General features: G+C 46.0%; 2 protein-coding genes across 2 annotated transcripts in view; one reads left to right on the forward strand and one right to left on the reverse strand.

The window, feature by feature from the left end:
• LOC123772682 (uncharacterized) overlaps positions 1 to 16,960 on the reverse strand; it is a 25,338-nt gene extending 8,378 nt beyond the window's left edge. Inside the window, exons 1-4 of the mRNA XM_069324516.1 lie at positions 16,818 to 16,960; positions 13,984 to 14,008; positions 10,203 to 10,265; positions 5,400 to 5,432 (exon numbers count right to left, since the gene is read on the reverse strand). Of these exons, the coding sequence (XP_069180617.1) occupies positions 5,400 to 5,432; positions 10,203 to 10,265; positions 13,984 to 14,008; positions 16,818 to 16,883 (187 nt within the window). The 5' untranslated portion in view covers positions 16,884 to 16,960. The remainder of the gene's footprint in view (positions 1 to 5,399; positions 5,433 to 10,202; positions 10,266 to 13,983; positions 14,009 to 16,817) is intronic.
• LOC123772688 (transmembrane protein 229B) overlaps positions 1 to 17,317 on the forward strand; it is a 51,721-nt gene that overhangs the window by 16,095 nt on the left and 18,309 nt on the right. The gene's annotated exons all lie outside the window — the stretch shown is intronic.

Below are 17,317 nucleotides of genomic sequence, written 5' to 3' on the forward strand. Positions count from 1 at the left end.
TACTTCCCACCACAGTGTTACCACAGGTACTTCCCACCACAGTGCTACCACAGGTACTTCCCACCACAGTGTTACCACAGGTACTTCCCACCAGTGTTACCACAGGTACTTCCCACCACCAGTGTTACCACAGGTACTTCCCACCACCAGTGTTACCACAGGTACTTCCCACCACAGTGCTACCACAGGTACTTCCCACCACCAGTGTTACCACAGGTACTTCCCACCACAGTGCTACCACAGGTACTTCCCACCAGTGTTACCACAGGTACCTCCCACCACAGTGTTACCGCAGGTACTTCCCACCAGTGTTACCACAGGTACTTCCCACCAGTGTTACCACAGGTACTTCCCACCACAGTGTTACCACAGGTACTTCCCACCAGTGTTACCACAGGTACTTCCCACCACAGTGTTACCACAGGTACTTCCCACCACAGTGTTACCACAGGTACTTCCCACCACAGTGTTACCACAGGTACTTCCCACCACAGTGTTGACACAGGTACTTCCCACCAGTGTTACCACAGGTACTTCCCACCAGTGTTACCACAGGTACTTCCCACCACAGTGTTACCACAGGTACTTCCCACCACAGTGTTGACACAGGTACTTCCCACCAGTGTTACCACAGGTACTTCCCACCACAGTGTTACCACAGGTACTTCCCACCAGTGTTACCACAGGTACTTCCCACCAGTGTTACCACAGGTACTTCCCACCACAGTGTTACCACAGGTACTTCCCACCAGTGTTACCACAGGTACTTCCCACCACAGTGTTACCGCAGGTACTTCCCACCAGTGTTACCACAGGTACTTCCCACCAGTGTTACCACAGGTACTTCCCACCACAGTGCTACCACTGGTACTTCCCACCACAGTGTTGACACAGGTACTTCCCACCAGTGTTACCACAGGTACTTCCCACCACAGTGTTACCACAGGTACTTCCCACCAGTGTTACCACAGGTACTTCCCACCAGTGTTACCACAGGTACTTCCCACCACAGTGTTACCACAGGTACTTCCCACCACAGTGTTGACACAGGTACTTCCCACCAGTGTTACCACAGGTACTTCCCACCACAGTGCTACCACAGGTACTTCCCACCACAGTGTTACCACAGGTACTTCCCACCACAATGTTACCACAGGTACTTCCCACCACCAGTGTTACCATAGGTACTTCCCACCACCAGTGTTACCACAGGTACTTCCCACCACCAGTGTTACCACAGGTACTTCCCACCACAGTGTTGCCACAGGTACTTCCCACCAGTGTTACCACAGGTACTTCCCACCACAGTGTTACCACAGGTACTTCCCACCAGTGTTATTACAGGTACTTCCCACCACAATGCTACCACAGGTACTTCCCACCACAGTATTGCCACAGGTACTTCCCACCAGTGTTACCACAGGTACTTCCCACCACAGTGTTACCACAGGTACTTCCCACCAGTGTTACCACAGGTACTTCCCACCACAGTGCTACCACAGGTACTTCCCACCACAGTGTTGACACAGGTACTTCCCACCAGTGTTACCACAGGTACTTCCCACCACAGTGTTACCATAGGTACTTCCCACCAGTGTTACCACAGGTACTTCCCACCACAGTGTTACCACAGGTACTTCCCACCAGTGTTACCACAGGTACTTCCCACCACAGTGTTACCACAGGTACTTCCCACCAGTGTTACCACAGGTACTTCCCACCACAGTGCTACCACTGGTACTTCCCACCACAGTGTTGACACAGGTACTTCCCACCAGTGTTACCACAGGTACTTCCCACCACAGTGTTGACATAGGTACTTCCCACCAGTGTTACCACAGGTACTTCCCACCACAGTGTTACCACAGGTACTTCCCACGTGTTACCACAGGTACTTCCCACCACAGTGTTGACACAGGTACTTCCCACCAGTGTTACCACAGGTACTTCCCACTACAGTGTTGACATAGGTACTTCCCACCACAGTGTTACCATAGGTACTTCCCACCACAGTGTTACCATAGGTACTTCCCACTACAGTGTTGACATAGGTACTTCCCACCACAGTGTTACCATAGGTACTTCCCACTACAGTGTTGCCATAGGTACTTCCCACCACAGTGTTACCATAGGTACTTCCCACCAGTGTTACCACAGGTACTTCCAACCACAGTGTTATCATAGGTACTTCCCACTACAGTGTTGCCATAGGTACTTCCCACCACAGTGTTGCCATAGGTACTTCCCACCACAGTGTTACCACAGGTACTTCCCACCACAGTGTTACCATAGGTACTTCCCACCACCAGTGTTGATATAGGTACTTCCCACCAGTGTTACCACAGGTACTTCCCACCACAGCGTTACCACAGGTACTTCCCACCATTGTTACCACAGGTACTTCCCACCACAGTGTTACCACAGGTACTTCCCACCACAGTGTTGCCACAGGTACTTCCCACTACAGTGTTGCCACAGGTACTTCCCACCAGTGTTGCCACAGGTACTTCCCATCAAGTGTTACCACAGGTACTTCCCACCAGTGTTACCACAGGTACTTCCCACCACAGTGTTACCACAGGTACTTCCCACCAGTGTTACTAAAGGTACTTCCCACCAGTGTTACCACAGGTGCTTCCCACCACAGTGTTACCACAGGTACTTCCCACCAGTGTTACTACAGGTACTTCCCACCAGTGTTACCACAGGTACTTCCCACCACAGTGTTACCACAGGTACTTCCCACCAGTGTTACCATAGGTTATTCCCACCACAGTGTTGCCACAGGTACTTCCGACTACAGTGTTACCACAGGTACTTCCCACCACAGTGTTACCACAGGTACTTCCCACCACAGTGTTACTACAGGTACTTCCCACCAGTGTTACCACAGGTACCTCCCACCACAGTGTTACCACAGGTACTTCCCACCAGTGTTACCACAGGTACTTCCCACCACAGTGTTACTACAGGTACTTCCCACCACAGTGTTACCACAGGTACTTCCCACCACAGTGTTACCACAGGTACTTCCCACTACAGTGTTACCACAGGTACTTCCCACCACAGTGTTACCACAGGTACTTCCCACCAGTGTTACCACAGGTACTTCCCACCACAGTGTTACCACAGGTACTTCCCACCAGTGTTACCACAGGTACTTCCCACCACAGTGTTACCACAGGTACTTCCCACCACAGTGTTACTACAGGTACTTCCCACCAGTGTTACCACAGGTACTTCCCACCACAGTGTTACCACAGGTACTTCCCACCACAGTGTTACCACAGGTACTTCCCACCAGTGTTACCATAGGTTATTCCCACCACAGTGTTGCCACAGGTACTTCCGACTACAGTGTTACCACAGGTACTTCCCACCACAGTGTTACCACAGGTACTTCCCACCACAGTGTTACTACAGGTACTTCCCACCAGTGTTACCACAGGTACTTCCCACCACAGTGTTACCACAGGTACTTCCCACCAGTGTTACCACAGGTACTTCCCACCACAGTGTTACTACAGGTACTTCCCACCACAGTGTTACTACAGGTACTTCCCACCACAGTGTTACCACAGGTACTTCCCACCACAGTGTTACCACTGGTACTTCCCACTACAGTGTTACCACAGGTACTTCCCACCACAGTGTTACCACAGGTACTTCCCACCAGTGTTACCACAGGTACTTCCCACCACAGTGTTACCACAGGTACTTCCCACCAGTGTTACCACAGGTACTTCCCACCACAGTGTTACCACAGGTACTTCCCACCACAGTGTTACTACAGGTACTTCCCACCAGTGTTACCACAGGTACTTCCCACCACAGTGTTACCACAGGTACTTCCCACCACAGTGTTACCACAGGTACTTCCCACCAGTGTTACCATAGGTTATTCCCACCACAGTGTTGCCACAGGTACTTCCGACTACAGTGTTACCACAGGTACTTCCCACCACAGTGTTACCACAGGTACTTCCCACCACAGTGTTACTACAGGTACTTCCCACCAGTGTTACCACAGGTACTTCCCACCACAGTGTTACCACAGGTACTTCCCACCAGTGTTACCACAGGTACTTCCCACCACAGTGTTACTACAGGTACTTCCCACCACAGTGTTACCACAGGTACTTCCCACCAGTGTTACCACAGGTACTTCCCACCACAGTGTTGCCACAGGTACTTCCCACCACAGTGTTACCACAGGTACTTCCCACCACAGTGTTACCACAGGTACTTCCCACCAGTGTTACCACAGGTACTTCCCACCACAGTGTTACTACAGGTACTTCCCACCAGTGTTACCACAGGTACTTCCCACCACAGTGTTACCACAGGTACTTCCCACCAGTGTTACCACAGGTACTTCCCACCACAGTGTTACTACAGGTACTTCCCACCACAGTGTTACCACAGGTACTTCCCACCAGTGTTACCATCGGTTATTCCCACCACAGTGTTGCCACAGGTACTTCCGACTACAGTGTTACCACAGGTACTTCCCACCACAGTGTTACCACAGGTACTTCCCACCACAGTGTTACTACAGGTACTTCCCACCAGTGTTACCACAGGTACTTCCCACCACAGTGTTACCACAGGTACTTCCCACCAGTGTTACCACAGGTACTTCCCACCACAGTGTTACCACAGGTACTTCCCACCACAGTGTTACCACAGGTACTTCCCACCAGTGTTACCACAGGTACTTCCCACAACAGTGTTACCACAGGTACTTCCCACCAGTGTTACCACAGGTACTTCCCACCAGTGTTACTACAGGTACTTCCCACCACAGTGTTACCACAGGTACTTCCCTCCAGTGTTACCACAGGTTCTTCCCACTACAGTGTTGCCACAGGTACTTCCCACCAGTGTTACCACAGGTACTTCCCACCACAGTGTTGCCACAGGTACTTCCCACCACAGTGTTGCCACAGGTACTTCCCTCCAGTGTTACCACAGGTTCTTCCCACTACAGTGTTGCCACAGGTACTTCCCACCAGTGTTACCACAGGTACTTCCCACCAGTGTTGCCACAGGTACTTCCCACGACAGTGTTGCCACAGGTACTTCCCACCACAGTGTTGCCACAGGTACTTCCCACAACAGTGTTACCACAGGTACTTCCATTATTGTATTATGTGACATATTTAACACTATGATAAACTCTCCCCCCCCCCCTTATATACCTGAATTTACCTGAAGGCCACTAGTGGCCTCGACGAGGACAGGAAGCCCGCGGCTTGTCAAAGGAGCCCCCAATTTGCCTTGCAAAATAATGGTAATAATTGCAGTGGAATATTTTTTACAGTATTTAAGTATAGAGGAAAGTGACAGTGGTAGAGGAAAGTGACAGTGGTAGAGGAAAGTGACAGGGAGACACTTACCTGTAGACGTCAACCAGCTGGAGATGCGGTTACCTGTCACAGGTAAATGTTAACATTGTTAGTATATAAAATGTTAACATTGTCAGTATATAAACATCGTCACTTAACATTACAAGACGCGGTGTTGCCACCGTGCACAGTCTTTACTATTAACGTTAATTAGTACAATTCGTGACTATTATCACATGTGTGTATATTTACGATCATACACACACACACACACACACACACACACACACACACACACACACACACACACACACACACACACACACACACACACACACACACACACACACACACACACACACACACACACACACACACACATACACACACACACACACACACACACACACACACACACACACACACACACACACACATACACACACACACACACACACACACACACACACACACACACACACACACACACACACATACACACACACACACACACACACACACACACACACACATACACACACATATCGAAAAAAATAACTGAGCTAAGGCACACAGAGACAATAGTTTCCTCAACTTATTTAATATCAATATGTTCACACTTGAATTAAAAAAAAACTATACAAAAGGCCCAAAAAATTGTCTATTCAATATACGAAATAACAAAAAATATATAATATAGAAAGAATTTCATCCCACAATTTGAAAGAAGTGAAGGAATACCTGGTACTCACAGAATATGAGGCACAGAATATGAGGTACTCACAGAATATGAGGCACAGAATATGAGGCACTCACAGAATATGAGGCACTCACAGAATATGAGGCACTCACAGAATATGAGGTACTCACAGAATATGAGGCACTCACAGAATATGAGGTACTCACAGAATATGAGGTACTCACAGAATATGAGGTACTCACAGAATATGAGGTACTCACAGAATATGAGGTACTCACAGAATATGAGGTACTCACAGAATATGAGGTACTCACAGAATATGAGGTACTCACAGAATATGAGGTACTCACAGAATATGAGGCACAGAATATGAGGTACTCACAGAATATGAGGTACTCACAGAATATGAGGCACAGAATATGAGGTACTCACAGAATATGAGGTACTCACAGAATATGAGGTACTCACAGAATATGAGGTACTCACAGAATATGAGGTACTCACAGAATATGAGGTACTCACAGAATATGAGGTACTCACAGAATATGAGGTACTCACAGAATATGAGGTACTCACAGAATATGAGGCACAGAATATGAGGTACTCACAGAATATGAGGCACAGAATATGAGGTACTCACAGAATATGAGGCACAGAATATGAGGTACTCACAGAATATGAGGCACAGAATATGAGGTACTCACAGAATATGAGTACTCACAGAATATGAGGTACTCACAGAATATGGAAGGTACTCACAGAATACTGAGGTACTCACAGAATAGAGGTACCCAGATATATGAGGTACTCACAGAATATGAGGTACTCACAGAATATGAGGTACTCACAGAATATGAGTACTCACAGATATGGTACTCCAGAGATGAGGTACTCACAGAATACTGGTACTCACAGAATATGAGGTACTCACAGAATATGAGGTACTCACAGAATATGAGGTACTCACAGAATACTAGGTACTCACAGAATAATGAGGTACTCACAGAATATGAGGTACTCACAGAATATGAGGTACTCACAGAATATGAGGTACTCACAGAATACTGAGTACTCACAGAATACTGAGGTACTCACAGAATATGAGGTACTCACAGAATATGAGGTACTCACAGAATATGAGGTACTCACAGAATATGAGGTACTCACAGAATATGAGGTACTCACAGCATATGAGGTACTCACAGAATACTGAGGTACTCACAGAATATGAGGTACTCACAGAATATGAGGTACTCACAGAATATGAGGTACTCACAGAATATGAGGTACTCACAGAATATGAGGTACTCACAGAATATGAGGTACTCACAGAATATGAGGTACTCACAGAATATGAGGTACTCACAGAATATGAGGTACTCACAGAATACCTGGTACTCACAGAATATGAGGTACTCACAGAATATGAGGTACTCACAGAATATGAGGTACTCACAGAATATGAGGTACTCACAGAATACCTGGTACTCACAGAATATGAGGTACTCACAGAATATGAGGTACTCACAGAATATGAGGTACTCACAGAATATGAGGTACTCACAGAATATGAGGTACTCACAGAATATGAGGTACTCACAGAATATGAGGTACTCACAGAATACTGAGGTACTCACAGAATATGAGGTACTCACAGAATATGAGGTACTCACAGAATATGAGGTACTCACAGAATATGAGGTACTCACAGAATACCTGAGGTACTCACAGAATATGAGGTACTCACAGAATATGAGGTACTCACAGAATATGAGGTACTCACAGAATATGAGGTACTCACAGAATATGAGGTACTCACAGAATATGAGGTACTCACAGAATATGAGGTACTCACAGAATACCTGGTACTCACAGAATATGAGGTACTCACAGAATATGAGGTACTCACAGAATATGAGGTACTCACAGAATATGAGGTACTCACAGAATATACTGGTACTCACAGAATATGAGGTACTCACAGAATATGAGGTACTCACAGAATATGAGGTACTCACAGAATATGAGGTACTCACAGAATACCTGAGGTACTCACAGAATATGAGGTACTCACAGAATATGAGGTACTCACAGAATACCTGGTACTCACAGAATATGAGGTACTCACAGAATATGAGGTACTCACAGAATATGAGGTACTCACAGAATATGAGGTACTCACAGAATATGAGGTACTCACAGAATATGAGGTACTCACAGAATATGAGGTACTCACAGAATATGAGGTACTCACAGAATATGAGGTACACACAGAATATGAGGTACTCACAGAATATGAGGTACTCACAGAATATGAGGTACTCACAGAATATGAGGTACTCACAGAATACCTGGTACTCACAGAATATGAGGTACTCACAGAATATGAGGTACTCACAGAATATGAGGTACTCACAGAATATGAGGTACTCACAGAATACCTGGTACTCACAGAATATGAGGTACTCACAGAATATGAGGTTCTCACAGAATATGAGGTACTCACAGAATATGAGGTACTCACAGAATATGAGGTACTCACAGAATATGAGGTACTCACAGAATATGAGGTACTCACAGAATATGAGGCACTCACAGAATATGAGGTACACACAGAATATGAGGTACTCACAGAATATGAGGTACTCACAGAATATGAGGTACACACAGAATATGAGGTACTCACAGAATATGAGGTACTCACAGAATATGAGGTACTCACAGAATATGAGGTACTCACAGAATATGAGGTACTCACAGAATATGAGGTACTCACAGAATATGAGGTACTCACAGAATATGAGGTACTCACAGAATATGAGGTACTCACAGAATATGAGGTACACACAGAATATGAGGTACTCACAGAATATGAGGTACTCACAGAATATGAGGTACTCACAGAATATGAGGTACTCACAGAATATGAGGTACTCACAGAATATGAGGTACTCACAGAATATGAGGTACTCACAGAATATGAGGTACTCACAGAATATGAGGTACTCACAGAATATGAGGTACTCACAGAATATGAGGTACTCACAGAATATGAGGTACTCACAGAATATGAGGTACACACAGAATATGAGGTACTCACAGAATATGAGGTACTCACAGAATATGAGGTACTCACAGAATATGAGGTACTCACAGAATATGAGGTACTCACAGAATATGAGGTACTCACAGAATATGAGGTACTCACAGAATATGAGGTACTCACACAATATGAGGTACTCACAGAATATGAGGTACACACAGAATATGAGGTACTCACAGAATATGAGGTACTCACAGAATATGAGGTACTCACAGAATATGAGGTACACACAGAATATGAGGTACTCACAGAATATGAGGTACTCACAGAATATGAGGTACTCACAGAATATGAGGTACACACAGAATATGAGGTACACACAGAATATGAGGTACTCACAGAATATGAGGTACTCACAGAATATGAGGTACTCACAGAATATGAGGTACTCACAGAATATGAGGTACTCACAGAATATGAGGCACAGAATATGAGGTACTCACAGAATATGAGGTACTCACAGAATATGAGGTACACACAGAATATGAGGTACTCACAGAATATGAGGTACTCACAGAATATGAGGCACAGAATATGAGGTACTCACAGAATATGAGGTACTCACAGAATATGAGGTACTCACAGAATATGAGGTACTCACAGAATATGAGGTACTCACAGAATATGAGGTACTCACAGAATATGAGGTACTCACAGAATATGAGGTACTCACAGAATATGAGGTACTCACAGAATATGAGGTACTCACAGAATATGAGGTACTCACAGAATATGAGGTACTCACAGAATATGAGGTACTCACAGAATATGAGGTTCTCACAGAATATGAGGTACTCACAGAATATGAGGTACTCACAGAATATGAGGTACTCACAGAATATGAGGTACTCACAGAATATGAGGTACTCACAGAATATGAGGTACTCACAGAATATGAGGTACTCACAGAATATGAGGTACTCACAGAATATGAGGTACTCACAGAATATGAGGTACTCACAGAATATGAGGTTCTCACAGAATATGAGGTACTCACAGAATATGAGGTTCTCACAGAATATGAGGTACTCACAGAATATGAGGTACTCACAGAATATCTGGACGCCAGACAGACCCCAGTTAAAGAAGAGGCGGTTCACTGCTTCTGTGTTCTCTGTGGAAGATACATAGCTGTTAGTGATACATATTATTAGTGGTCATGTGTCCGTACACTGTTGTTAGTGGTCATGTGTCCGTACACTGTTGTTAGTGGTCATGTGTCCGTACACTGTTGTTAGTGGTCATGTGTCCGTACACTGTTGTTAGTGGCCATGTGTCCGTACACTGTTGTTAGTGATCATGTGTCCGTACACTGTTGTTAGTGGCCATGTGTCCGTACACTGTTGTTAGTGGCCATGTGTCCGTACACTGTTGTTAGTGGCCATGTGTACACTGTTGTTAGTGGCCATGTGTACACTGTTGTTAGTGGTCATGTGTCCGTACACTGTTGTTAGTGGCCATGTGTCCGTACACTGTTGTTAGTGGTCATGTGTCCGTACACTGTTGTTAGTGATCATGTGTCCGTACACTGTTGTTAGTGGCCATGTGTCCGTACACTGTTGTTAGTGATCATGTGTCCGTACACTGTTGTTAGTGGCCATGTGTCCGTACACTGTTGTTAGTGGTCATGTGTCCGTACACTGTTGTTAGTGATCATGTGTCCGTACACTGTTGTTAGTGGTCATGTGTCCGTACACTGTTGTTAGTGGCCATGTGTCCGTACACTGTTGTTAGTGGCCATGTGTCCGTACACTGTTGTTAGTGGCCATGTGTACACTGTTGTTAGTGGTCATGTGTACACTGTTGTTAGTGGTCATGTGTCCGTACACTGTTGTTAGTGGCCATGTGTCCGTACACTGTTGTTAGTGATCATGTGTACACTGTTGTTAGTGGCCATGTGTCCGTACACTGTTGTTAGTGGCCATGTGTCCGTACACTGTTGTTAGTGATCATGTGTCCGTACACTGTTGTTAGTGATCATGTGTACACTGTTGTTAGTGGCCATGTGTCCGTACACTGTTGTTAGTGGCCATGTGTCCGTACACTGTTGTTAGTGATCATGTGTACACTGTTGTTAGTGGCCATGTGTCCGTACACTGTTGTTAGTGGCCATGTGTCCGTACACTGTTGTTAGTGATCATGTGTCCGTACACTGTTGTTAGTGATCATGTGTACACTGTTGTTAGTGGCCATGTGTCCGTACACTGTTGTTAGTGATCATGTGTCCGTACACTGTTGTTAGTGATCATGTGTACACTGTTGTTAGTGGCCATGTGTCCGTACACTGTTGTTAGTGGCCATGTGTCCGTACACTGTTGTTAGTGGTCATGTGTCCGTACACTGTTGTTAGTGGCCATGTGTACACTGTTGTTAGTGGCCATGTGTCCGTACACTGTTGTTAGTGGCCATGTGTCCGTACACTGTTGTTAGTGGCCATGTGTACACTGTTGTTAGTGGTCATGTGTCCGTACACTGTTGTTAGTGGTCATGTGTCCGTACACTGTTGTTAGTGGCCATGTGTACACTGTTGTTAGTGGTCATGTGTCCGTACACTGTTGTTAGTGATCATGTGTACACTGTTGTTAGTGGCCATGTGTCCGTACACTGTTGTTAGTGGCCATGTGTCCGTACACTGTTGTTAGTGGCCATGTGTCCGTACACTGTTGTTAGTGGCCATGTGTACACTGTTGTTAGTGGCCATGTGTCCGTACACTGTTGTTAGTGGTCATGTGTCCGTACACTGTTGTTAGTGGCCATGTGTCCGTACACTGTTGTTAGTGGCCATGTGTCCGTACACTGTTGTTAGTGGCCATTTGTACACTGTTGTTAGTGGCCATGTGTACACTGTTGTTAGTGGTCATGTGTCCGTACACTGTTGTTAGTGGTCATGTGTACACTGTTGTTAGTGGTCATGTGTCCGTACACTGTTGTTAGTGGCCATGTGTCCGTACACTGTTGTTAGTGGTCATGTGTACACTGTTGTTAGTGATCATGTGTCCGTACACTGTTGTTACCTGGTACCCACCCATTACCTGGTACTCACCCATTACCTGCTACCCACCCATTACCTGGTACTCACCCATTACCTGCTACCCACCCATTACCTGCCACCCACCATTACCTGCCACCCACCCATTACCTGCCACCCACCATTACCTGCCACCCACCCATTACCTGCCACCCACCATTACCTGCCACCCACCCATTACCTGCCACCCACCATTACCTGCCACCCACCCATTACCTGCTACCCACCCATTACCTGCCACCCACCCATTACCTGCCACCCACCATTACCTGCCACCCACCCATTACCTGCTACCCACCCATTACCTGCCACCCACCCATTACCTGCTACCCACCCATTACCTGCCACCCACCCATTACCTGCCACCCACCATTACCTGCCACCCACCCATTACCTGCTACCCACCCATTACCTGCCACCCACCCATTACCTGCCACCCACCATTACCTGCCACCCACCCATTACCTGCCACCCACCATTACCTGCCACCCACCCATTACCTGCCACCCACCATTACCTGCCACCCACCCATTACCTGCCACCCACCCATTACCTGCCACCCACCATTACCTGCCACCCACCCATTACCTGCCACCCACCCATTACCTGCCACCCACCATTACCTGCCACCCACCCATTACCTGCCACCCACCCATTACCTGCCACCCACCCATTACCTGCCACCCACCCATTACCTGCCACCCACCCATTACCTGCCACCCACCATTACCTGCCACCCACCCATTACCTGCCACCCACCATTACCTGCCACCCACCCATTACCTGCCACCCACCATTACCTGCCACCCACCCATTACCTGCCACCCACCATTACCTGCCACCCACCCATTACCTGCCACCCACCCATTACCTGCCACCCACCATTACCTGCCACCCACCCATTACCTGCCACCCACCCATTACCTGCCACCCACCATTACCTGCCACCCACCCATTACCTGCCACCCACCATTACCTGCCACCCACCCATTACCTGGTACCCACCATTACCTGCCACCCACCCATTACCTGCCACCCACCCATTACCTGCCACCCACCATTACCTGCCACCCACCCATTACCTGCCACCCACCATTACCTGCCACCCACCCATTACCTGCTACCCACCCATTACCTGCCACCCACCCATTACCTGCCACCCACCCATTACCTGCCACCCACCATTACCTGCCACCCACCATTACCTGCTACCCACCCATTACCTGCCACCCACCCATTACCTGCCACCCACCATTACCTGCCACCCACCCATTACCTGCTACCCACCCATTACCTGCCACCCACCCATTACCTGCCACCCACCATTACCTGCCACCCACCCATTACCTGCCACCCACCCATTACCTGCCACCCACCATTACCTGCCACCCACCCATTACCTGCCACCCACCCATTACCTGCCACCCACCATTACCTGCCACCCACCCATTACCTGCCACCCACCCATTACCTGCCACCCACCATTACCTGCCACCCACCCATTACCTGCCACCCACCATTACCTGCCACCCACCCATTACCTGCCACCCACCATTACCTGCCACCCACCCATTACCTGCCACCCACCATTACCTGCCACCCACCCATTACCTGCTACCCACCCATTACCTGCCACCCACCCATTACCTGCCACCCACCATTACCTGCCACCCACCATTACCTGCCACCCACCCATTACCTGCCACCCACCATTACCTGCCACCCACCATTACCTGCCACCCACCATTACCAGGAAGGTTCACCGTGCTGGGCCACCATTAACACTACACCTTAAGGGACCCACCTGCCGCTCCCTCACCCTCGTCCTCCTGTAACAAACAACAAATTACTCCATTACATAACATAACATTACATAACATTACATAACAAAAATAAAGAAAATTTTCAAACATATATATATATATATATATATATATATATATATATATATATATATATATATATATATATATATTATTAAATATGACCGAAAAAGTAAGATTAATAATTCTAACACGAATTTTCTCAATCTTTCGTACATTTCTTTTCACTGTTGGAGGTAAATCAAAAATCAATTCTCCAAAATTCATTTTTTATTTCTAGTCTGACGCGACACGAGCGCGTTTCGTAAAACTTATTACATTTTCAAAGACTTTAGTTTACAAATACACAACTGAATAGAACTTTACGCATCTCCGATTTTATATCTACATTTGAGTGAGGTGGATGGGGTGAGGTGGCATTAATAGGGTATTAACACAAGACAGAACAAGAGGTGGTATTAATAGAGTATTAATTTCATCAACACAAGACAGAACACGAAACAATGGGTATTGAATAGAAGTGTTTGTAGAAAGCCTATTGGTCCATATTTCTTGATGCTTCTATATTGGAGCGGAGTCTTGAGGTGCCTGCCCTCTTGGGGACTGTAAGCTCCAAAAAACCCAGTATATAGGCAAGACAACAACATTTCTTTCTAGGCGTTTAACGATGCATAAGCAACAGGGCTCCATTAAGGAACATATAATCTCTTCCCACAACCAAACCATCGCCAGAGAAATCCTAGTAAACAACACAGAAATCATCGATAGATACAGCGATAGCAGGCGGCTTGACGTTTGCGAGGCACTACACATCAAGAAGTCAACACCAGCAATCAACAGCCAATTATTGCACAACTATATTCTACCCACCTCAAGACTCCGCTCCAATATAGAAGCATCAAGAAATATGGACCAATAGGCTTTCTACAAACACTTCTATTCAATACCCATTGTTTCGTGTTCTGTCTTGTGTTGATGAAATTAATACCCTATTAATGCCACCTCACCCCATCCACCTCACTCAAATGTAGATATAAAATCGGAGATGCGTAAAGTTCTATTCAGTTGTGTATTTGTAAACTAAAGTCTTTGAAAATGTAATAAGTTTTACGAAACGCGCTCGTGTCGCGTCAGACTAGAAATAAAAAATGAATTTTGGAGAATTGATTTTTGATTTACCTCCAACAGTGAAAAGAAATGTACGAAAGATTGAGAAAATTCGTGTTAGAATTATTAATCTTACTTTTTCGGTCATATTTAATAATATATATATATATATATATATATATATATATATATATATATATATTTATTTATTTATTTATTTATTTATATATATATATACAAGAAGGTACATTGGGTTTGTGAGAATACATTGGATAGTACAGTATATACATTCTTGTAAAGCCACTAGTACGCACAGCGTTTCGGGCAGAAACGAAAAATATATTGTGCATAGTCGCTAATCTTGGAAAGTTCTTCACCGATTGCTCTGAAATTTTCACTCAACGTTCCATTCGCATCCGAGCAGTTATTATGTACACACTGTGTAGATGTCTGTCTGAAAAACTGTGGTGTTACAGAAACACAGTTTCTGAAAAGCTCAGTTTTTCATGAGAGGGAAATCTTCGAAACCTCTTCACCGATTGCTTTGAAATTTTGACACAACGTTGCATTCGAATAGGCGCGTCTTTTTATATATTTATTATATACATACCTCACCTGTGACAGGAAAAAATATGCTTGTTTTTAAAAACAGCGCCATCTGTTGGACGTAAGAGCAACACACGCTATACTAAATATGTTACGATTCCATTTCAGTGTTGCCGATTGCATTGACAAATTAAATTTTCATAGATTTCGATTTATTTTCAGTTCGATTAAATTATTTTCTTTGACATTGTGTTGGAATTAAGCTGTGTTGTTTACCGAACCGTTCATTTCCTGAGTATTGTTTATTTTTTAAATTTTTCATTTTTTTCATAACTTTTTTTTTTACTTTTTTTAATATAAAGAAATCCACAAGAGCCGTGATGAGGATTCGAACCTGCGTTCGGGAGCATCCCAAACACTGCCTTAATCGACTGAGCTACGACAGGGGTAAAAGACTTGAAACCGAAGTTCTACTGAACTTACTGGATCCTGCAGCCTCTCCGAGGCACAAACCAGGATTTTACACAACTCCCCCCTGCACCCGAGCTATGTTAATAGGCCGTTCTCCCTCTTCGCCCTTACATCATTACACACAGAGATCACACTAACGTGATGCATCAAATGAACATCAATAATTTGTTCAGTTGATGCATCACGTTAGTGTGATCTCTGTGTGTTTTTGTATATCTTTCAGTGACTGGAACATCAGATCATTTGGGAATACATCGGACGAGGGAGTAGGGAATGGTGGGGAGGACAAGGGACCGGGAAGGTTGCTGAGCCACAGCAACGCGTGCCCGGGTACAGCTAGTAAGATGTATCAATGAGATACAGCTATATTTATGATGTATCAATGAGAAAATGTGTCGGAGTGGTGAGTCCCAGACCGGTAGTATCCCGGTCCACCACCAGGGCTGGACCGGTAGTATCCCGGTCCACCACCAGGGCTGGACCGGTAGTATCCCGGTCCACCACCAGGGCTGGACCGGTAGTATCCTGGTCCACCACCAGGGCTGGACCTGGTCAATGGACGCACCCAATCATCCCACCTAACCTATCCAGACCGATTGGTTGAATCTGTAAACTTCGCGACATATTTCCCGGGAGGACTGATTGTATATCATTGTTGTTGTGAGGAGTTTACATTGAGGATAGAGTGTACCTTAAGAGAGGCTGCGAGGTGCAGCCCGGCCACCACCACAACCCCGATGATCACTACTGCTCGCATGACTGCCGGCACGTATACCTCCTCTCACGTCTGGTGGGCGACTGTCGGGGAGCTGCTTGTGCCCCGCCTCCTCTTCTCTTCTGCGTCACGCATGCGCACTCGTTTCACCCACGCCTTACATGTGTCGTGGGTGTTGATGTCATAGTGGGCTTCGTTGGTAGCCCTTGTGTCGTGGGTGGGGATGTCATAGTGGGCTTCGTAATAACCTTCAACCACCTTCAAGATGAATATGATGAGTGAGTATGCATTCAGGGAGGTCTCGGGGGGGGGGGGGGAGGTGTGCACAGGTGTCCAGTTACACCTGCACAAACACACCTGTTTAAACACCTGTAATGATATGTCACCAACGCTCCTCATGTCACCTGTTTACGTTGAGTCATTGTAATCAACGTTATTTGAAGTGCTGTCAACCTGTCACTGCCAGGCACGTCTGG

Source organism: Procambarus clarkii, chromosome 14 (assembly GCF_040958095.1).
Source record: "Procambarus clarkii isolate CNS0578487 chromosome 14, FALCON_Pclarkii_2.0, whole genome shotgun sequence".
Taxonomy (NCBI): Eukaryota; Metazoa; Arthropoda; class Malacostraca; order Decapoda; family Cambaridae; genus Procambarus; species Procambarus clarkii.